Source organism: Notamacropus eugenii, chromosome 5 (genome assembly GCF_028372415.1).
Source record: "Notamacropus eugenii isolate mMacEug1 chromosome 5, mMacEug1.pri_v2, whole genome shotgun sequence".
Lineage (NCBI taxonomy): Eukaryota > Metazoa > Chordata > Mammalia > Diprotodontia > Macropodidae > Notamacropus > Notamacropus eugenii.
The window spans coordinates 98,502,877-98,525,744 of record NC_092876.1 but is presented as its reverse complement, the minus strand read 5'-3'; the positions used below and the strand labels follow the sequence as shown (position 1 = coordinate 98,525,744).

The 22,868-nt window shown below is 37.4% G+C and overlaps 2 protein-coding genes across 35 annotated transcripts in view; one reads left to right on the top strand and one right to left on the bottom strand.

Annotated features, from left to right (window-relative positions):
• The window catches only part of SUPT20H (SPT20 homolog, SAGA complex component), a 43,253-nt gene extending 33,057 nt beyond the window's left edge, over nucleotides 1-10,196 (top strand). For 11 of the 30 annotated variants that reach the window (XM_072610383.1, XM_072610385.1, XM_072610356.1 and 8 more), the window contains 4 exons: nucleotides 2,508-2,639; nucleotides 7,186-7,291; nucleotides 8,771-8,874; nucleotides 9,632-10,196. In XM_072610383.1, the coding sequence (XP_072466484.1) occupies nucleotides 2,508-2,639; nucleotides 7,186-7,291; nucleotides 8,771-8,874; nucleotides 9,632-9,772 (483 nt within the window). In that variant the 3' untranslated portion in view covers nucleotides 9,773-10,196. Of the gene's footprint in view, nucleotides 1-806; nucleotides 965-2,507; nucleotides 2,640-7,185; nucleotides 7,292-7,402; nucleotides 7,543-8,770; nucleotides 8,875-9,631 lie in introns of those variants that run through there. The other 19 variants (XM_072610386.1, XM_072610384.1, XM_072610382.1 and 16 more) reach the window with 9 other exon arrangements.
• EXOSC8 (exosome component 8) lies at nucleotides 10,115-22,399 on the bottom strand. 5 transcript variants are annotated; one of them, XM_072610388.1, is made up of 11 exons: nucleotides 22,306-22,399; nucleotides 21,602-21,638; nucleotides 21,217-21,310; nucleotides 20,055-20,128; nucleotides 19,270-19,315; nucleotides 15,071-15,221; nucleotides 14,942-14,987; nucleotides 12,705-12,801; nucleotides 11,350-11,470; nucleotides 10,712-10,818; nucleotides 10,115-10,326 (listed from the first exon to the last, which is right to left on the bottom strand). In XM_072610388.1, exons 1-11 carry the CDS (start codon nucleotides 22,320-22,322, stop codon nucleotides 10,211-10,213), a joined length of 906 nt encoding a protein of 301 aa, XP_072466489.1. In that variant the 5' UTR covers nucleotides 22,323-22,399; the 3' UTR covers nucleotides 10,115-10,210. The 5 variants fall into 5 exon arrangements, with proteins under 5 accessions (XP_072466489.1, XP_072466491.1, XP_072466490.1 ...); XM_072610390.1 differs by having other exon boundaries at nucleotides 15,071-15,176; XM_072610389.1 differs by having other exon boundaries at nucleotides 21,247-21,310.
• Nucleotides 22,400-22,868: the final 469 nt, after the last annotated feature.

Genomic DNA, 22,868 nt, shown 5'->3' with positions numbered 1-22,868 from the left:
GAAGAAGGGACTCTGCCTCAGAAACAGCAGGGGAGTAGACCTTTGATTGGCAAGCAGCTATTTGAAACCATTTGATTTGTGTGTGGAAGGATTAAAAGCCAGTGAATCAGGATCAAAGAAGAGGGAAGTTGTTTGAGAAAACACTAGGGTATTTGCCACCATAGGAGCACTCATCCAAGAGGATCTATGACAGAACTTTTTTTCCCTGCATTTTAGAGAACTCCCTTCATTGCAAGCTATCTACAGGTTTCTTTTGAAGACCTTCGTGCTTCAGATTTGGAGTTAATTTGATAAAGCAAAATTGATCCAGTTTATTTTGATGCTATGTCATCTGTCATTGAGAACAAGGGTGTTTCACACCAGATTCTTTTGTTCTGAGCTTATACTTGTTAGTTTTGGAAGTTTGGGGTATGGTACGATAATTCCATTTCCTTACATTGTAAAAAGCAGAAAAGGAACTGAGGCTCCATTATTAATATTATTTATTCAAAGTAGAGAACTGGTCAGGGAAACAAAGTGTTAACTTTATCCTAATTCATACTCATTCTTTAAGCTTTCTTTTGTGGGGGGCGGGGTGGGGGGTGGTGATGGTCTTAGAAACACTTCACTGCTACAGAATCCTTTATAGTTACTAAATATTTTAAATATGTTAGCATATTTGATCTTCAGTATTGCTGCTCTTAGAAAACAGGCTTAGAGTGATTCACCTAAGGCAGAAGCCTAGGACTTAAGTCTTCTCCAAGTCCAGTGCTCTTTCCTCATTTGCATGCTTTCTCTAATTTAAGAATCCTCTTCTGTTCTACCAGTGCATGGGCCAAGCAGCTGAGGCAGCATGGCATAGTGCATAGAGAACCATCCCTGGAGCCAGGAAGACCTCTGGCATATGCTGGTTGTGTGACTCTGGGCAAGCCACTTATCTTCTTCATCTAAGAAATACTTAAGTAGACTCTTAAGTTGCAGAGAAGGTGCTAGCCTGCATTGGTAAAGGTTTCTTTATCCAGGACTTTCCTATACCAATAAAATCCCAGATCCAATACCTATCCCTTCCTACTGCCAAAAGGGTCACAGCATGAAAAATTTGTGTATGAACCGTCATAAGAATTGTTTTTATAGCTGTAGGCAAAAGCCAAGGACCTCAAAAGTATCTACAGATTAAAATTCTAATCTATAACAGGTTAGCTATTAGTTCTCAGTTATAATTAGAAAAAAATGCAATTTTTTTACCCTATTTTTGATACGTCTGTATACGATCCTAATATTTTAAAAACAGTAGATCTTTTCTCACCTAAAATAAGATTGCAAAATATCAAGTGCTTACAGGTACTGTGTAATGTAAAGCCATATTTGGAGGCAAGAAAACCTAGGTTGAAATCTTGCTTCTACATGAATGTAGGCAAATTACTTAATCTCTCAGTAATTTAGGTAAATTTGCATTGATAGAGGGAGTTTCTCACCAGGGAGATATGAACAATGATTTTTTTTTTAATTGGACAAAGAAAGTTTCTGAAACATGATGTGAGCAACCAGAGCTGAGTGTATTCTTTATAAATGGCCTTTAGCTTTTCATCTCTTTTGGTATTTACCTCTGGGACCTTCCAGGAGCTGAGGTTTTTTGTTGGCTTTTTTTTTGTTTTTTGGTAAAGTTTAAGTCAGTTAGTCTGGGTTGGGGGGGATCTTTATAGAGATTTATCTCATTTTTATCAATTGCTCAGCCACTAGAAAGTTTTTAAGATGGTATTTTATTTAAGATGTGAGGAAGGTGAACTTGAAGGTAAAAAAAAACAAATTAAACAAGAAATAGCAAAGGACTTTACCCTGAGGTACTTGGGTAGTAATTTATCATATGTAAAAATGAAATATTTGTTTATAAAAAGAACATTGAAATTTCCTTTTAATTGTATTAAATATTCAAAAATTTCACCTCCATTCTGGACAATGAGCCAGTCATCAGGAACCTGGAATTCCCTCTCCCTTCTGACCTGTTAACCCCATTCCCCTGCCCAATGGTAATGGGCTGCTCTTGTGAGGCAGACATCCCAGTGATGCCTTCTGGTTGTAGTTATGCCCTTAGTGTGTACATCCTGTTCTCCTGCGGCCGAACTCTTCTGTGTTGTCTTCCCCAGTTAGAGTATGATGAGTTCCTTGAGAACAGGGATTATCTTCTTTTTCTCGTGTCTCCAAATGATACTTCGTTTTAAAAAACTGCCCAGGCAGGTTGCCAGTATTGTGTTTTTCATATTTTGATATAGTGGATTGAGTACTGACTGGAGTCAGAGCATTTTTTAGATTTCCATTGTCTCCATGGTTTTAAACATGTCATTTAACCTCCCTGGGCCTCAGTTTTCTAATCTGAGAAACAGGGATTGGGACTAGATGCCTTCTGAGACCCTTTCCAGTTCTAAATTCCAGTTCTAAAATTCAGTGATCCAGATATCAAAAGTTCACTTTAACATTCTATGAAAACAATGTGAATTTAGCCAATTAACAATTTTTAAATTCCTTAACAGCTTCCAGGTGGTTCACTCATTTTCAATCCACTCCAGCAGCAGCAGCAACAGCAACAGCAGCTCTCTCCCTTTTCTCCACAGCCACAGTCTCAGCCCCCTACAACTTCTAGTCCTCAGCTGCCAGGAGAACAGGTATCTGCCCTCTTTGCTCTTGTGTGAGACCAGGATTTATTGGACTTATAACAATAATAATGTCTAGATTAAATTATAAAGTACTATACAGTCACAGTGTGACATGCCCTATAAAGTAGAGGGACAGGGAGGAGTTTTGATATAATAAAATGAATTATTTTGATTTTCAATTTAATTATTTTTGAAAATAATAAATTTACTTTTACATCCATTTATAATCTGCCTCTCCCACTTTTCCCTACAACCTTCCCTCCATTGAACGAAAACATGCATTGTTCCCACACTGGCCATGTCTAAAAATATATTTATCTCTGTACTTTAAGTTCATCACCTCACTGGCAGGAGATGATGTGGCATATTTCATCTTCAGCCTTCTGGACTTATGGTTTCTCTTTGCATTAATCACAGTTCCAGAAGTCTTTCACAGTTGTTTTTTGTTATTTTACTGTTGTGGTATAAATTATTCTGACTTTTGCTTGATTTGCTTTGCTTCAGTTGTTAGAGTTCTCTCCGGTTTCCTCTGAACCTATCCCTTTTGTCATTTCTTATGGCAGTAATATATTTTATTCACATACCACAATTTGTTTAACCATTCCCTAGTAGGAAGATAGCCCTTTAGTTTCCAAATTGGGGCTCCTTCTTAAAGAACTGCCATGAATATTTTTTGTACATGTAGGTCTTTTTCTTCTTTATTTGATCTCTTTGGGAGATGTTAATGGTATAAATGGGTCAAAAGGATGTGCACAGTAAGTTTTGGGACAGTTCCAATATACTTTTGTAGAGTGGCCTGAACAAGTCACAGTTCCACCAACAATGCACTAGTGTACTTGTTACTCTCAACAATGGGTCGTTTTCTTCTTTTTCATCTACCAGTCAGGTGAACCTCAAAATTAATTTTTTCATTTGGTTATTGATCATTTGGATTTTTTCCTTTGAAAATTGCTTTTTCTTATCATTTGAGCATTTATTGGGAAATGGCACTTTCTCATTTTCACTTCTTCACTGACAAGTACTTCCATATATATATGTGCTCAAATGATTTTGGGCATATTATTAAATATAAGGCGTAAGGAATTTGTTAGAACTGTTGGATTAAATTAATACAACAGGGCAAGATTTTTCTGGGCATCTGTTTTAACCAAAAGTCAATAAGCATTTATTAGATACATATTAAGTGGCAAACAGTGCTAGCCAAAGACAAAAAAAATGAAACAATATCTGCATCCTGTTGGGGAAACAACTGGTATATAAATGAATAAATATAAAATATTCAAAGAATGAAATCACAGGTATGGATGGGTCATACCACTTTCCAAAAGACATAGCTCAGGAGTACATCCATTGTCCTAACATGATCATTCCTAGGGATCCATACAGATTCTAAAATCTGAGCCTAGATTTGTACTTATCTTTTTGTTGTTCAGTTGTGTCAGTCATGTCTGACTCTTTGTGACCCCATTTGGGGTTTTCTTGGTAAAAATACTGGAATGGTTTGCCATTTCCTTCTCCAGTTCATTTCACAGATAAAGAACTTGAGGCAAACCAAGGTTAAGTGACTTGCCCAGGGTCACACAGCTAATAAGCGAGGCCAGATTTGAATTTAGAAAGATGAGTCTTCTAGGCTCCAGAGCCGGTGCTCTCCTATGCCATTCCAGGTGCCCCCAAAGATTTATTATTAAGGACTTATATGTCAGACACTGGTACCAAATAGAAGCATGCAAGACAAGTCCCACTTTCAAGGAGCTTATATCTTAATGGTGGAAGACAACACAGGAAGAGGCAGAAACAAGGTGGGGGGTCAGGGGAAGTGATATATATGGGTGACATGGTTTGAAGGCCTAGTTTTAGCAAGAGAAGATGAGGCAGAAAGTAGATAAAAATGTTCCTATGTTAAGAAATTGTATAGTAGAACACTCACTGTATGGTAGTCAGAGTCTTGAGTTTGAGTCCTGCTTAATGGCTTCCTAGCTATATGATTTTTAAGGATAATAATATTTGAACTCGATTTCACAGGGTTGTTTTGAAAATTAAATAAGGTAAAACAGAAGTTACAGCACTTCTCAAAGTGTAAAGCTATTTCTGTCATCAAGTTGTTGTCCCTCAGTCCACTGCAGATGCAACATTGAATTCCATATCTTTTACTTCATTCTGTCTTGAATATGCTTATCCTTTTATAGAATATGCTTTTCTTTGAAGCTTTTCTGTTTGCTTCAGTCCTTTTGGTAGATTTGCCATAATTTAAAACCTTTTAGCTAAATAATTATAAGCAAGAGTTTAGTGGTATGATAAAATTTATTAAAGATCATACTTTAAAAAAAATCAGAAGAGAATCAGATCGTATAGTTCTCACAGCTCTTTGTAGGAGATATATTCTTAACCAAACAAAAGATAGAGGCAATTCCAAAAGATAAATTTGGGAACGTTATTCACATGAAGCTGAAAAGCTTTTGACCAGATAACATTAATGCATCCAGGATAAGAAGGAAGTGATCAAATGGGGGAAAATCTTTGTGTCTAATTTCTCTAATAATGTTTTTGGTATCCACGATATATACAACAGTACCGATTCTAAATAGATGAGTAGTCAAAGGATGTGAACAAAAAGAAAAATTGCAGAGTATTAAGTCATGTGAAAGAATGATCTGAATCACTAGTAATAAAAGAAGTGCAAATCAAAACAACTCTGAAGTTTCACCTCATCCTGGGAATTGGCAAAATGACAAAAAATAACAGTAGTTGGTATTGGAATGATACGCACACTGATATAGTTGGTGGAGCTGTGAAATGCAAAATGAAATGTCTAAAATATCCATAACCTTTGAACCAGAGATTCCATTACTGGGCTTCTATCTTATAGCTGCACTCTTTGTGGTAGCAAACCACATAACCCAGCCTCCTGCTAGTCTTCAGTCTTCCTTCCACCTACTCTATAATCCATCTCCTGACTCCATGCCATTTGCATTTTCTGTCTCCTTTCTCATCCCACTGTTGGCAGGAAGTCTTTCCTGGCCCCTCCCATTTGCAGTCTCTTCCCTCCAGTATTATGTTTGTATTTATGTTGTGTGTGTAAAATCTTTTATTTACATAATCATTTGCATGTTGTTTTCTCCATTGAAATGTGAGCTTCTGAAGTGTAGGAACTATGTTTTTTGGGTTTTTTGTATTCCCACAGTTTCCTGGAACATGGTATTTAATAAATGCCCAGTAGTTGACTGGAACCCATATTTAGAAATGCTTAGTCAGCATTCCTTTGACTATGTGTGTGATAGGGTCTACACTTTGTAGAAGAGCAGGGTCTTTCATTATTCTACCATACAAAAACAATCAGTCTGCCACAATCATGGCATCAGAATTTATATTCAGGGAAAGGTCCTTTTCACTTTGGGCCTCTCCTTTGGATCCGTGCTAACCATCTTTTGACATGAACTGTACATTGTTGTATCTAAATTCACTCAGTCCCAATAGCATAGGATACTTTCTACACCAGGAAAAGAGAACTTTGAATTCATGCAGAGTTAATATTCTTCCAGCCCCCATTTTTCAGTAATAACAAAGGATTATCTTTTACCAATTATTCTGAAAACACACGGCAGACAAATTTGGACAAATCTTAGATATTTTTCCCATAAGAATGAATTAATGTTTAAAAATGTACAAGTCTACAGGCACATGATGGTACATTTCAGAGCTTCCTTTCTTAGTATATGTTGTAGTTTAGTTGGTAGTAATAAAACATAGTAGCACAAAATTAAAATCCACATATAATCAGTGTGTTATTACATAAAAACAAAAGGCAAAACCAAGTTGATATTATGCCACAGTCCTGCTTAGGACATACTATCTCTTGCTTTCCAAATTAAGAGAAGATAAAATTGGTTATACCCTCCTAATACTTTGACACTCCTCTCTAGTTTATATTCATTCCTGTATTCTGTCCCACCCTAGTAATATACCCAAATGAGTTCCTCACAAGCCTCCTTTATCACTGCATTATTATATACACTATAGACTTTCTGAGCTGCATGTAGACTAAGGATTTGATATTTTTCAACTTTGCCCACTCTGGCTGTTTGAAAAGCTAAATATCTGTTTCCAAAGGTACAATAACTTCAGCTGTAGTGGCAATGTGGTTCTTGAGGTTAAGGATTATTACTAAACTCAGTATCTCCTCAGTTGGAAGAGTCAGATTTACCCAAACCTCAATGGTTTCTGGCACTCTGATGGCCCTTGCTAGTCAGTTTTAGATGGGATATTAGCCCTTGATTGAGTGAGGATTTCATATAACTTTAAAGTATAAATTATATGAAATTAGGTTATTTCCTCTAATAAGTGATAAAGCCTGTTAGGCAGCTTTAAATCCTAATGTAAAAACACCGTTTTGGTTTTTTCCCTAAAACTTTGTGTAATGTAACATTGCAGATATCCTTTTAAAGGGGAAAAGGTTTTATCATGGCATTTACAGGACTTTTAACTATCGAAGTAAAATTGTTTTTTCATTGTCTTTCTTGACAACAGTTCTGCCTCTTTTTTTTCTTGTTTGGGTTAGAATTCTGAACCAGGCACAGCCAGTCAAGACCAGGCCTTATCTGCTCAACAAGCGGCTGTTATTAACCTGACTGGAGTTGGGAGCTTTATGCAGTCCCAGGCAGCTGGTATGTCTTTGCTCAGCTTATGCTGTGTTTTCAAGCAAAAAGTACTCAATCCAAAATTAACTTGTCATTTTTATTTCACCTTTTGAATTATTTTTTTCTTTTCCTTTCCAGGCAGATGATAACTGGGGACTTAAAGTAGAAAGTAGAGTTGGTCTTAATGTGTGAACTCTTGAGATCTGTCAGTTGAGGCCCCTTTTAAGTTTTTCATTACATTCAGTCGTAGATCAATTAGAAATGCCTGGCCCTCCACAAATTACTAACTATAATTTTTCCGCATGTTTATGTTCCAGTTACAATTCTGCACAGTTACTAAATTCATTAGGTAATTAGAAAATGTCTATTTAAAATGTTTATCAGTAATTGTGCACATCTACTTATTCAGAATGCATCTTTTTCTGTATTTTATCTTTTCTTTTTTCTGAAAGTTTGCATATCAACAGTCTATTGGATAAATCAATTAACCACTCTGCTTCAGTTTCTCATTTGTAAAGTATAGGGATTAGACTAGGACCCCTAAGGTTTTTTTTAGAGCTCTTTATCTGTGTGAAATGATTAGAAATGCAAATTTCTAAACTACAATTAAAATAGTCCATGTTGTGTAGGTTCAGGTGCTAGGGGATGATTTAAAAGGTTACTGGATTTTAGGAATCCCTTTACATATCCCTTAATGAAACTCCAAATATATGAACTTAAGATACCATTTAATATATGGCAGGACTAAACTCTCAGAAATAAGCAACTGGTAATTGTTATTCCTAGATTTGAGTTATAGTATAGGTATGATAATACCTACAAAATGGTTTAGCAGAAAGAGCAATGAATTGCAGATGTGTTGTGGGTTGTAGTTCTGGCTCTGTCACTAACAAGCATGTGACCTTGGATAAACATTACTTAAGTTCCTAGGCCTCAAGTTACCTACCTTGGAAATTGAGGGGGTTGGATTAAATAATTACAAAGGTTCTTTCCAGCTCAAATTCTGTACTCTTATCAGATTGACCAAATTTTGTTAAAATACTTTATCACAGGCCTTTGTCTTGAAACACTCATTTGGCATCTCTATATCATCTTATTTAGGCTATCTTTCTGCTTTTTGGGAACATCAGAAACAGATGCTTTTTAATTTTATGGATAGCAGGCTTTGATACTGGAAAAATACCTACCAAAATAAACAGCAAGATTTCACTCCAAACTTCACTGAGTTCCTCTTCCACCTTTATTGCCCCCCTCCCAAAAAAATCCTTAAGAATATGCATTAAAGTCCTATAGGAAAACTTGTTGCATGTCCACAAAGCTCTATAACCTAATTGCATGTATCAACTAACAAGTGACTACTTTATTCTGAAATGTTTGTGATTTTATATCTAGGATTAATCATACTGACAGCCTTTCTATTATCCCATTTTCTGTGTTGCCCTTTTCTAACTCGGATAACCTTCAAACCTTTTTGACTGGCCTGCTTTCCCCTTCTCCTTTCTGTAGTGTTGTCTCAGCTTGGCTCTGCCGAGAACAGACCTGAGCAAAGCCTTCCTCAGCAGAGATTCCAGCTCTCCTCTGCCTTTCAACAGCAGCAGCAACAGATACAAGTAATCCAGCAACTTCACTCTGATTACATTTTTTTAAAAAATACAATTCTAAGCTCCCAAAGTACCCCTAATACTTTGGTTTAGTTCTCTCTTAATCCTTTTATGCACTATAATATTCAGTAAAGTTATTAGTAAATTTAGCATCCAGAGTTTCAACATACTGGTCATTCAACCTGAATACTTAACAGACACTTAAGTTATCTTTTCCTAATCATCATTCAAGGAGTCCTGGTGGCACATTACCAGCTCTTCTCAATTGCCATTATAATTCCGAAATTAGACAATGCTTAAATACCAACTATTTTTGGCATTATAGTGCAGAAAATACATAGCAGTGTTCATACTACTAAATGTCAGAACTTCTGGTGTTTTTCATTATTTTAGTATAAATAACCAACATAGCAAGGAGGAAGAACTTGAAACTTGAAATGTAAATATTTATATTGTTACAAACCCCCACTGTGAACCACGTTGGTCACTGAAGTTGCTGAGTTACTACAGTAAAGACTGACAGGGCAAAATAACAAAACAATTTCAAGTTGATCCATGATCTTTAAAAGGCCCTCAGCAGGCTTCCGTGCCACTGGTGCTGCTTGACTGTGCATTGTCTCAATGTGGTACAGTCCCTTTTTTGTTATTATGGTGCTTTCTCACTTTCAAGTTTTGTTGTTTCCATCATTCTCTCTCAAGAAAAGCACCTGTCCGTACCTTCCTAAATTTAACATAACTTGAATTTTTTTCCTTCCCCCTCTGGCAGCAGTTGCGATTCTTACAGCATCAAATGGCTATGGCAGCAGCAGCAGCAGCACAAACAGCTCAGCTCCATCGGCATCAACATACAGGCAGCCAGTCAAAAAGTAAAATGAAGAGAGGCACGCCAACCACTCCAAAATTCTGAGTCATGAATTATTTAGGGTTTTTTTTTTCTTTCAAAAAAGAGCATTGAATCAAAAGGTTTCTTCTGGGTTTTTATTTCACTTGCTTTTGTTTTGTTGGTTTTTTAAAGCGTCAGTATTTTACATGGCTAGAGTGGGGGCAGAAGTACCAAGTTAATATGGGAATCCAACCCTGAAATTTTAAAAATTAGGGAGTTCATCTAACAAATTAGGGTTGGTTTTCTTAAGTCACAGCCTTTTAAACAGTTGCTTTACTGTGCATTTTTTTTCCATTAAGGAATACTGTATATAATATAAGGAGGTGGCCTAAGAAATTCTAGGGGAAAAAAAGGACTTTGTAAATGTAGTATTGATATTTGTTTATTTAGTATAAAAGATTTGTGAGCACTGTAACAAATACAATTTTTACAAATCCATTTTGAAAAATATGTGCTGGCTGTTTATTTTGGTTTCACACTCTTAATTACTTCATCCATCAATTTCTTTGCTTCTTTGTGTCTTGTAACTGCCCGACTCATACAGTCCTGAAGTTTAGCTCCAGTTAGCCCACTTCCACCTGAAAAGAAATTTTATACTACACTGGTTAATTTACTTTTTTCCTATTGATGTTAATTTAAAACAAAATACAACCACCCAGAAAACATAACATGAGAAAGGAAGATTATTTTACTGTCTTGACTAGGATGTTGTCTAAGATGTATGTAACTAGGAAGTTACATATAATGATGTTAGAAGTAACCCTGTTCTGGAAAGAATCTGAAGTAGGAAAGAAACAGTGACAGTCACTAAATCCTGATGAACAAAATTCCAGTTTTCTTAAGGATAATAGTGTTACGCATGATTAAGCTAATTTTTTGTCCAGCATGTTCCACAGAAAAGGGTAACACAGATGATTTTTTAAAGCTAGGACTATGTTACAAGTTGGAAGTAAAATTACATGCCTGGTTTGTGTAGACAACACAGTTTGCTTTCCTCATCCATTACGACTGTTAAGGTTCCTGTTGCCAGATGTTCCTCTTCTCCTGTAGGGTCTACTATAAGTAAAGTGCTGTAGAAGACAAGACATACTAATTCTCTGCAACTCATTTTAACACACAAAATAAACATATTCAGAAGGAACTGGTTCAACTAATTGTTAACTTTTTTAAATTCCAGAATTACAAAAAAACAGAAGAAATTCCTAACCAACCATCTTTGTAGAAATGGTGCAATAGAATCAGAATTGGGTTAAGTCCTAGTTCTGGAATAGTTTATTAGCTCTGTGACCCTGAGTGACATTTAAGCTTTCTGAACCTGCTGCTTCACCTATAAAATGGGTATAATTCTTGTGCCACCTAACTTGAAGATTGAAGATAAAATGAGATAGTATGTAAATGACAGAAGTGTTGGCTCCTGCCAAGCTAGGAATAATTAAGAGTAACTTGGAAACCTTAATCTATATTTGCAAACAATAAGAATTAAAAAATTACTGATAAATACAACAATACAAAAGCAGTTTTTCCCCCAAAAAAATTCTCAATGTCAACCAAGAAGAAAAGGCAGAGTATATTTTTTAAATTCTACCACCTCGTTAACTTACTCATCAAATATAGCAAATGATGTGGCAATCGGATGCGCTCTGATATTCAAGTGACTTTTCTTTTTTAAATTGACTTCAGCTAAGCCAGTTTCTTCATTTATAGTAACTGCTGGCAATTCAACTGCAAAAAGACAAATAATTATTACAGTTTCTAAAAGGCATCTTGAGTTGTACGGTATTCTCACTAGCTAACCCCAAGTGAATTATTTTTCCTCCCACCTCAAGTTTTACTAAAAACAATCCTAACATCTAAAATATACCTGAATTTCTCTTAAAATTAAAAGTTATGATTATGAATCTTTCCTCATTTGTTACTGTCCTATAAAAAATAAGACATGAAGGCAGAGGTAGAAGTATTAATGTAACTACTACAAACGTTATGCAAAATAAAGCATAATTTATGCCCACAGAATTTTCTTCACAAAACAAATAAATTAAGGCCATTAACTAATAGTTTAATAGGTTTAGTTAAATCTGCTTCAGACAGCTCATTCTATTTAGTTTACTATAGCCTACATAGGGAGGGCCAGCTCTGGTAAATGTTACTAGTCCACCTAAGTGAACCAAAAGTCACAGCAGCAGAGAAGTCAATGTTATTGAGAGCCCTGTATCCCTACAGCCAAATTCCCCTAGCAGGGAATTTGTATGGAAAAATAAAAAAGTAGGTGGAAAACGACTACCAAACAGCTCTAAACAAGATGCCCCCAGCCACCAATCATTCCACCTGCCTAAGTTAAGACAAATCTCCAGAACAGTTTTGAAGACAGATTGTGTCCCTAATCCGGGTGGATGGATTCAGCAGTTAGAAGACTTGGGTTTGCATCCCAAGTTAGATAGTTTATAGCTACATTCCTGAAGTGAATACAAATTAAAACACCTGTTTCCTTTTATGTAAAATGGGAATTACGACCACTCTTCAAGGGGCTTTTAAGATGTCTCCTACATCTTAAAATGTTATATAAATGTGAGATGTTATAAAAAAAAAAACAAAACTGGGTAATACCTTCCCTTAAAGGTTTACAATTTTAAATAAGTTCACTAAATATTGTTTTTTCTAAGAGGCAAACACAGAAAAGCAAAAAGTATAAATAAAACTAGTCTTTGTAGTGGAATTACTATTAGTCACAAAACTCAATTTCAGTTATAAAAAAAGAACCCAAATATCTATAATAAGATAAAAGTTTCTGTTAATACCATTGCTAAATGTGACTTCACATTATACTATTTGTTTGCAGTAGCTGAAGATGTCTTATCAGCAACACATGCTTGATTATTCAATTACCAGTCAGTTTACTTACCAGTTGGAATCCTATTACTGAGGTAAGTCTATAAACTTTGTTACTAAACTCACTTACCATTTCTTAAAGCTGCTAACAATGCAAATGTGCAGGCATCCAAGATGTTCCCATCATAGTCAAGGCAAATGAGATCACAATATAGAACCCATGCAAGCTTAAAAAAAAAAAAAAAAGAAAAGTTTCTGAAAGCCTTTTACTGGATATAGCTTAGTAAAGTAAATTTGTCTTAGCAGGAATCTCAAATCCAGTCTAGAGGCTGTTTACCATCGAAGTCATAAACTACGTAGCCCGTTGTCCTTCTGTTCATAGGAATACACAATCAGTAGTAGAGCCAGTTATAGAAGTGTAAGACAAACATACAATTTGAATTTGAGGTGAAGGTTATATGAATTTTTCCTTAATGAGTATCACTGTCACCAATGCTTGGTTTACCTTCAGAAATTCTTTCTTGCAAGGTATTTTATATCCTAAATATAATTAACTCAATTTTAGAATTTAAACATTTTCCCACAGAAATCTTGTTTTAGGTAATAATAGGACTTTATAGGTTAAATAGATTTTTGAAGGCTAGCTTGAGTAACTGTAACATTTGGTAGCACTGTCCCTATGAGAAAATACATAACAATTCAAACAGCTGACTTGCAAACTTCAGAAAACTTCAGATACATCCTTTAGTTCTTGGCTATCCCTCAACCTCACCCCATCCTCAATCCAATCAGTTACTAAGTCTACCTCCACAACATCTCTTGCTTCCCAACCTCTTTTGCCACTCATGGCCAGTATCTGGCTTAGTTCCACATCAGCACAGTAAGTTCTTAATTAATCTCCCTTCTTCCTGGCTCTCCATACTCCATAGGACTTTGTTAATAAAGTTAAAAGCACAAGTCTGACCATATCACTTTCCTAATTCAAGAAGCTTCTGTGGGTTCCTATAACCTCTACAATAAAGTAGAAACTCCAGCTTTTCATTTGAACCCCCTCACAATCTGGCTTGTTCAGCTGAATTTGCAAAGGTAACATCAAAATTCTGAACATAGAAGACTGTGTGTGTGTGTGTGTATACACTGATGCCACTGATGAACAGGAAAGAGAAACAAATGTAATGGACAAGAATATGCTTGTGTTGAACACGGACTTTCAGGTGCTGACAAGATATGTCAGGGGAGATGTCTTCACAAAGGTTGGAGATGGGAATGTAGGAATGCAAGTGAGTGTAAATGAGAGGAATAAATTTGATTTCCAGAGGTGACTTTGTATGGGAAAAGCCAGGGATAGAACACTGGCAAACACTCCAATAGACACACACTTTTAAGATGTCAGGGAAGGACTATTACACAGCCAGGAGAAAAAGGAGGAGCACTGAAGGACAGAGATAGATGCTGTCAAGTGTGCTGTCTCTGAAGCCAAGGAAGGAGAAAGCATCCAGTAGTAAACTGTTCAATATCAGTTACAAAAAGACAATTTGGGATTATGAATTTGAGAATGAAGGAGTTCTATTTTTTAATATAAAAAGAATTTGAAATAGCTTTACATGATGACTTTAAAATGTTACAGAAATCACTTCAGTATTTCATCACTCAGTACAAAATCAATATTTTAATTTCAATGGTGTAGGTATGCCTTCCACCAATGCAAAACATAGTCTCTCTATGCCTTCACAGGATCACAGTTATTCCTTCCACATCACAACTTTTCCCATTGTGGTTTTGATAAACTGCAGGTGAGCATAAAAAATCAAATGGAAATTTTGGGGGAGGTGACTATGGAAGCCTTAGACATCATGCAAAGGCCAGGAGATGACTGTGACCAAATACTTATTAAGCCAGATTTTACAATAAGACTGTAAACACCCCATAAAAGAAAAAAAAAAATTCAGACTTCTCTGGTATAAAGGGCCAAAAAATTTTACACAGATTTTCCTGATCAAGGGAGCCCCATTCCCCTAATCCCCTTGATGTAGAAGGAACAACTGTATTATGTAGTGAATTTCTGTGACCACAATAATGTTCATCACTGCCTGGTGGCCAAATGTCTGCTAGTGAGCATCTCTACTTAGGTTTATTAGCTGGTGAAGACCTGATAGAGCATACATTCAAGAATTTGGAGTTATCTCTCTTCCACAAAAAAACCAAAAGGAATAGAAAGAGGAAGAAGAGAGGAGCTATGATTCAAGTTTTAAAATACTACCTGTGGTGATTTAGAAGCAACAGATAAAACAAGTAGTATACTTCTTGGGTTTTTCAATGGTGTTATTTTCTAGGATTAAATCACTCACTATGCCCTTTTAGTCTTACCTTTCCATAAGAAATGCACAAATCTTCCTTCTGTATTACCTGTGAACTGGATCAAAGAGAAAGTAGAGTAAATTACAAGTGAAAATTAACTTTAAAGTCATGGATGCTCAAATTGTTGGAATGTCTTACTTTTCAATCACATCTGCAATGAACTGACTAGCCACTTGGGCCTCTTCCCCAGGAGGTCCAGAGCGAAATCTTGATGAACACAGAGGTGGCAGATCCACATTTGGAACTGTTTGAAAAAAGGGGGAGTGGGGAACCACTCTACAACTGTGAACTTAAGAAAAATCACATGCCAACATTTTTCTTATTAAATGCTGCTTTCAGTACATTTTCAAAATGGCACACTCTGCTTTTAACATTTTAAAAACACAAAGTCATAAGTCATTTGTAAGCACAACAAGCGAGTAAAGGGGACTTGTGCAGGATATTCCTGCTCAGAGAGGGGGTTCAACTTGATAACCTTTGAGATCACTTCCAACTCTGAGAGACTAAAGAGTCTGTCTTTGACAGAATGGCTGGGGAATTAACAAGCAGTTTAAAAAGTGCAAGGGGCAGAGGGATTGAATAAATGTATTCTTCTTGTCCTAATCAACTTCATCCATGGACATTTTAATTAAGGCAAGAGCAGAGGTTAATCCTTGTCATATCAGCTCCACAGCGACCATGGGAAGACTGATCTAAATTTTAGGACTCTTTACAAGAGAATGGTTTAGTTAAGCATTTCAAACTATATTCCCTATAAGTCTACATAAAGATGCTTTCTCTAACATTTAAAGTACTCTTCCACAATACTTTCATCCTATCTCAAGGGCACTGATTTTCCCAAAAGTGCCCCAAGTTCTTTTAGCTTGTCCAAAGCAAGTATCTCAAGCAGAAGGATTTCCTTAAACCGCAAAATTCACAACTAGCTCTTTTTTAACCTGTTCTGCATGTATTGATTCTTAACATGAAAAAGCAGGAAAGTCAGGATTATAAGAAATGCATATTAGCATAAAGAAATATGTTTCTGGAAATAAAGAAAAACCAAGTCACAGTTTATGCAACTACAAGTATATCTGCTAATTCCACTATGAACTCACTTCACATCCATGATACTCATTTAACTTCGCTGCCTCAGCTCTATTCATAAGGGTAACAAAAAGCCCTACCTAGCTCACAGGATTTTTAGGATATAAAAGAAAAAAGATTTGCTAACCCTTTGTAATAGGTGAACACTATAAACAGCATAGTGGAAGGACTTGGAATCAGGAGACAACCAAGATAAACTCCCACCTCTATTACTGCTAGCTACATGACCATGGGCATGCCACTAACCTACAAGACTCAGTTCATTCATCTTTAAAATAGGTGTAATAAAGGAAGTACGTACCTTATAAATACTGTTGTGAGGACCAAATGAAGTAATATGTAAAGTGCTTTTGCGTAACAATATAGTGGTTTTTAACAATAAGTTATTTATTAAATGCAAAGTATTGTTATATAATTATGTAATTATAACAAAAATTTCACTGTGGACAGGTACAAACGGTATTTTTTTGTTAAGACTAGTTAAACAATTGAATATAGAGATAAACTACCCTTAGCTCAGAATTATACTAGGAGGCGTAATAGTGCTAAAACATTACATTTAAAATGTAGCTTGACAAATTAGCAAACTATTTTAAGTCAGAACTTAAGAAAACTTCAGAAGGTAAGTGCTACAAAATTTGGACAAGATGATAGTCCACTACACATAATCAGGGCTGGATGAATGGACTCAAGAGTAGAGAATAATGGATCAAAGCACTGTCAATTTGGAGAGAGAGCGCTAACCAGATGCCACAAAATTGTGTCCTTAATCCTGTTCTGGTCAACATTCGTACCTACAACCTGAATAAAGTATAGTTGACACATTCATATTTTTTGGATGACACAAATCCTGAAATAGCTAACACTGGACAATATACAAAATCTGACAAAAGACCTTAGCAGGCCAAAATCATGGACTGGCTACATTTACTAAGATGAAATCTAATAGTAAAAAACTGTAAAGCCTTATACATGTCTAAAAAATAAACTTCTTAAGTATAATATGATAAAACTGCTTAGAGACAAAAGTTGACATTAAATAGACCCGAGGGTTTTAGTGGTCCACAAGCTCCATATAAATCACCAGTGAGATAAGGCATCCAATTCAATCTAATAAGCATAAGAAAGGCACAGTTAGATACTGGAGAGTAAAGAAAAAATGAAAAGACCAATCCCTACCCTTAAAGGCCTTACCACTTGTTGGGGATGTTGTAGAAGGGATTCTTGATCAGTAAAGGGCTCAATCACAAAGATGACCTTTGTGATCCTTTCCAACTCAGTGATTCTGAACAGGGCTATAATAAATCAATAAGCCTCTGTTAAAGAGGCTATTTATCAAATGTGCACGTTAGCTTCTTTATCATTTCTACCTTTGTCCATTCCACGGTCCTGCCTTATAACAACGTTTTTGTCATCATTCAGGAAATAAGGTTTTGGATGGGGCTCAAGACTGCCTCCATTACATATTAAATTCCATTCTACAGATAATACTCCAATTGTAAAATATTTACTCTAGTATATACCATATACATACATACATATATACATATGTGTACACATACACAGAGTGTATACTATGCCCAACTAGAATAAGACAGAAGAGATTCAATGTAAAAGTACTTGATAAATAGGCATTATTATGGCTGCCTGAGGAGCTAAAACACATGTGAAAAATAAAGAATTGCAAAGTAGTCATAATTGTTAAGACTGTTCAGATATCAAGGTGAAATTTTTATAAAAAGTGGAGATTTTACAGTTTAATAAAAAACTTCTAGGCACTTGCCATCATAAAGCAGTTAGGTGGCTCAGTGGATAGAGTGCTGGGCCAGAAGTCAGGAAGACGAGAGTTCAAATTCTGCTTCAGACGTGCACTAGCTGTGTGACCCTGGGCAAGTCACTTAACCCTGTCTGCCTCAGTTTCCCATCTGGAGGAGATGCAGAAATGAATGGCAAGCCACTCCAGTATCTTTGCCAAGAAAACTTCAAATGGGATCACAGAGTCAGACATGAATGGAAACAGCTAAACAACAAAAAAGGCAATTACCATATCTCCAGCATTCCTTAATAAATGTAACTTGTCCAGGTCTTGTTAGAAACAGTCTTCACAATAATTTCTAGCTTCAACTACAGATATACGATGTTATACCTACCCTCTCCATACAGAGACATGTAACATCGACCACGAACCTCAAAGGTTCAGCGATGAGCCAACGTCCATTCCTGAACAAGCTAACGTTTTTAAGTGGAGAAGTCAACTTGAAAACCTAAATGTGTTTCTTACTATGCTAGATCAACAGTTTTCAAAAGTATGTGGTCTGGGGAACCACCCCTTCTTTCCGGGGATGCATAAGGTCAAAACTATTTTCATAGTAATACATTTTCATTTCTAGTATGATAAATATCAATAGACATAACCCACATCAAGAAAAGTTCTTGCGGGGAGGGAATGTCCTCAATTTTTAAGAATGTACAGGCGTCCTGAGACCAAACAGTTTGAGGACTGCTATGCTAGGTGACTGCTTCAAAACATGAAAGCAAAGCAAACTCCTGATCTATGACTGAAAACAGGAACTCCTCTACTCCATAAGTTAATTTACAAATACCAATAATGGGTACAATTAGTGTTCTTAAAACTTAAGTATCCCTTGTCATCCATCTGCATTCTAATGGAATTTAATTTTCATGTAATGTATTTGAATGGGCCTGGTATGGTTACCAATATAAATCATAACCCTTCTAATTCTTACTAGACAGTCTTAACGAGTCATTGGAAAAAAAAAAACAACACAACTATTATCTTGTGGCCAACCAAATGATGAGACTCTACAAACCTAGCCAGGTTAGTCCTTGGAAATTAAATGCTACACTTGTACCATGTGCATTCTTCAGCCTGAGAGGACCTGCCCAGTGCTTGTATTCTGCTAGCATAGCCTTCAAGAACCCAGAAAATACCCCCTAGCTAAAATGACACATCAGAGAAGGACTTTAGGATGTGACAAAAGTTTTATATCTAATCTGTTATGTTGTGTTAAATTCACTGCATTATTTTTATCCCATGCTTTTTCCACTGGATAAAAATATTATCCAGAACACTTTTGGGGAATACCTTTGATATATGCAGGGATATGTGTACAGTTTTTAAATTTACAAAAACATTTTCTTTATTCCAATATATGTATTTGACTTAGCCTACAAATACTCTAAAATAAAGTGATATGCCTAATTAGTATTTTAAAAAATACATTTTAACTTACCAATATAACCTTTATTGAGTGAATCTACTGGGGGTGCTGCAAATTCCTATAAACAAAACAAAAAGGTTTCTCTTGCTTTACTAAAGGAAAATTATAGAAAAATATATATTAGTTATATTGCAGTTCTATTAACACACTACTATGTAAACTATTTTATTTTGACTAGCTTAGGTTTTCCATTATGTTCCATACAAAGTAAATGCCTGAAAATAAAATATTTTTTATGATTTCATGTTACCAACAGGCTTATCCTAGGAATCTTAGTTTCTCAAATAATTTTTAAAATCTGAAAAATTAAAAATGAATTCCAATTTTGATGCATCCAAAGAATAATCATATCACAATTCGTGTGTCATTACTGAACTTTTGTTTCTCTGGCCTGTGTTACAACCATTATTAATCCTTAAATTGCTCTTTGGAAATAAAAATAAGAGCCTGATAAAAATGCTACTGGATTTTCCAGTCTACTGCAGTGTTAGAGACATTCATTATCATCTAAATAAGAGAAATGAGAAGCCTCATGGCAAAAGGATAATGAGCTTCCCTGGTAGTAAGGAAAACCTAGGTTTAAGTCCAGCATCTGACACATCCTCTATGTCATGCTGGCCACTACGTAACCTGTCAGTGTCCCAGGTAAGTCTCCAAGACTCCATCTGTATTAGTAGAGAGAGTATCCTCACCAGGAGCTCCCTACACTGGTGAAATCAAAGGTCTGGTTAAAAAAAAATGATCAGTGAAACTAATCTGGTAACTTTTTTAGATGATTAAATGAAAAAGAGACCTACCGCTTTAACTCCACAAATTACTGTTGTATTTCCCAACTTCACTAAAGCAGAACCATCTGCAGTAGTAATTGAACCTGATATTTAACAGATTAAAAAACTTATTAGAAAAAAAATTTCAAAAGTCATCTTACCAGTAATTATTACCAGGTTTAACAGTTTTGTCCATTTGATTAAAAACTCATCATGGCTTTACGTGTATTTGGAGGTTCTGGTCAAGTCAGTGAAATTTTGCTTCTAGTTTGCCTCATCAGTCAGCGGACAAAATCTAATTCTATCTAAAGTCAAGTCCAATTCAACAAACATTTATACTGTGCCAGGTGCTGGAATATAAAGACAAAACCCAAACAATTCCTGTCCTTGAGAGACCTGTATTCTTTGAGGGGGTACAACTAGTATACTGATAAGTACAATAAGAGGAAATTTGAGTAGAAGGAGTATCAGAAAGGATGTACAGAAGGCAGCACCTGAGAAGAGCTGAGATAAGGAAGGAATGCATTCCTAGCAGGAGAAGCAACACACAAAAAACACAGAGATAGAATGTAGAGATTGAGGAACAACTAGTAGGCCAGTTTGGCTGGACTATGAAATTGTGTAAAGGTCAATAATATGAAAGAAGACTGGAACAGTAAAGAGAGTCAAGACTAAAGGGCTTTAAGTGCCATGATGAAGAGTCTGCATTTATACCAGAGGCAACAGGGAGCCACCAAACGTTTCTGAACAAAGAAGTGCCAAGTTTATTACAGATAAATGATATACTTACACAGATTAACACAATCAAGTGATTATCCTAAAGTAAATTTCATTACAAAATGTTTTGAATCCTTTGCTTTATTAGATTTGATTGCTGCATATTGCTGGAAACAAACTGGGACTTACTAATATTCCATATAGAAATTTTTATTGTAGCTACATTTGTTAAAATAAGATTTGGTTTATTATTCATAAGAGAACCATGATTCCAATTTATTCCATTACTCCATCTAGCTTTTCATAAATGACTCATATACTTAAGCCTGTGTCAACAATTTATGACACGCATACAGGAACAAAATCTTTTGGTTAAAAAAAAAAGCATTTCCAAAAAAAAAAACCACCAGAAGAATTTATCAGCAGTACAGAACAAGCGCTACATAGAAAGTTGGTTTGGTGTTGGAGCACTTACGTTTCTTTTCAGGACGCTGAATATTCTTACCTATATTGACAGTAGTGGTCCTGAACTCCCCCAGCTCCCTTCCATCTGGACGGCAGTTCTCTTTCTAAATAAACAAACACGATTCCCATATACTTTCCTTAATCATACCGCAGGCATATCATTCCCTCATTCATGCTTCTCCATCATGTCGTGTGAACCCCGCAAAGGCCTCCCTGAAATCTCATGTGAACTTTACAGTGACGTAACAAGGTGCTCTACCGTTAAGCCCGGATGACCTTGGCCAGGCACTTGACCTAGGCCTCAGTTTCCTCATCTGAAAAACGGGGGGACTGAACTAGATGACCGGCCTCCTCCACTTCCAAAGTTCTAGATGTACCCCGTTGCTTTTACTTACCAAAAATCTCCTATAATACTCCAGTGGTTCGACTGTTCTGAAATGATTGAAAATACAATTTATTTTTAAAGATTCACAAGCACACTAAAGCCAACACTGTGTTTCAAATTCTCTTTCTGACGTTGTAACAAAAGGTGTCTAAATCTGTGGATCCCTCACATGGATTCACGCTACGTCCTTAGCGTCACAAAATGCTCTTGGCTCGCACGGGGTCCTCCCGGCGCCAGCTTGGCTTCTTTAAACGTCTAGTTTTATTTAGGGCTGGGCTTTTTAACTGTGGCAAAGACGCGGCTCGGGTCAGCCTCTGTGCGCAGACCACGCGGCCGGCCCATCGGGGATCCGACGGCAACGAGCACGGAGGCTCCGGAAAGAAAGCGCGGTCTGGACCCGCCTGGAGCTTCCTGCCCCCCGCGCAGCCCGCCCCGGCCCGGGCACTGGGAGACTGGCCCGCCTCCCCTCAGGTCAGAGGCGCAGAGGTTACCCTGCGCAGCCGAGGGCCCTGAAACCCGACCGGCTCCCCGACGTGCCACTCGGGGGAGTGGAAGCGGGGCCCACGGGCCGGGGATCCCAGGGCGCAGAAGGCCCAGCCCGGCCCGCTCGGGCAGGCCGCGGGGCTCGGCTCTCCTTCTGAGGCCGCAGACGCCCCCGGCGTCTTTCCCTCGCTCCCCGCACCCCTCCCGGCGGAGTCCCCCGGGGAGACTCACTTGAATCCAGCCGCCATGTTCTACGCGTCCCACGTGTTTCCCGGCGGCGGGAGCCCGCCCTCCTCCGCCGCCGGCGCCCGCTCCGCCTCCGCACATTCGACACGAAACCCGGCCGCTCTGCCTGCGCTGGGACGGAGACGGTTCGGGAGGCGACCACGACCAGCTCCTGGCTTGGTGGCCTGACCCTGAGCGAAGCGGTAGCATCTCTCGTGTTTTCCTTTGATTTCGAATTTTAGCGAATCTCCATTTGGGGAAGTGAAGAACACGGCTCGGGGACGTCCGGTTACGGGGCATCTCCCGGCGCTGCCCCTTCGGGGTTCGTGGGGAGCGGTGCGCTCCGGGCCGTGCTTTGCCCGGACGCCCAGCGCGGGCACCGCGGGCAAGTTTTGAACACGTGTTTCCTAAAGTTTGCAGACGACAGATGGGGGGCCCGCTGCAGCCGTCCGTCTGGCCACGTCACCCTGCGCGGCTGCCCCCCAAGTTCCTCCCCTTCTTTCGAGGAAGACGGGGAAGCTTTCTTCACCCAGACGTGTGTCGCGCGCGAGCACGGGAGAGAGTGGCCT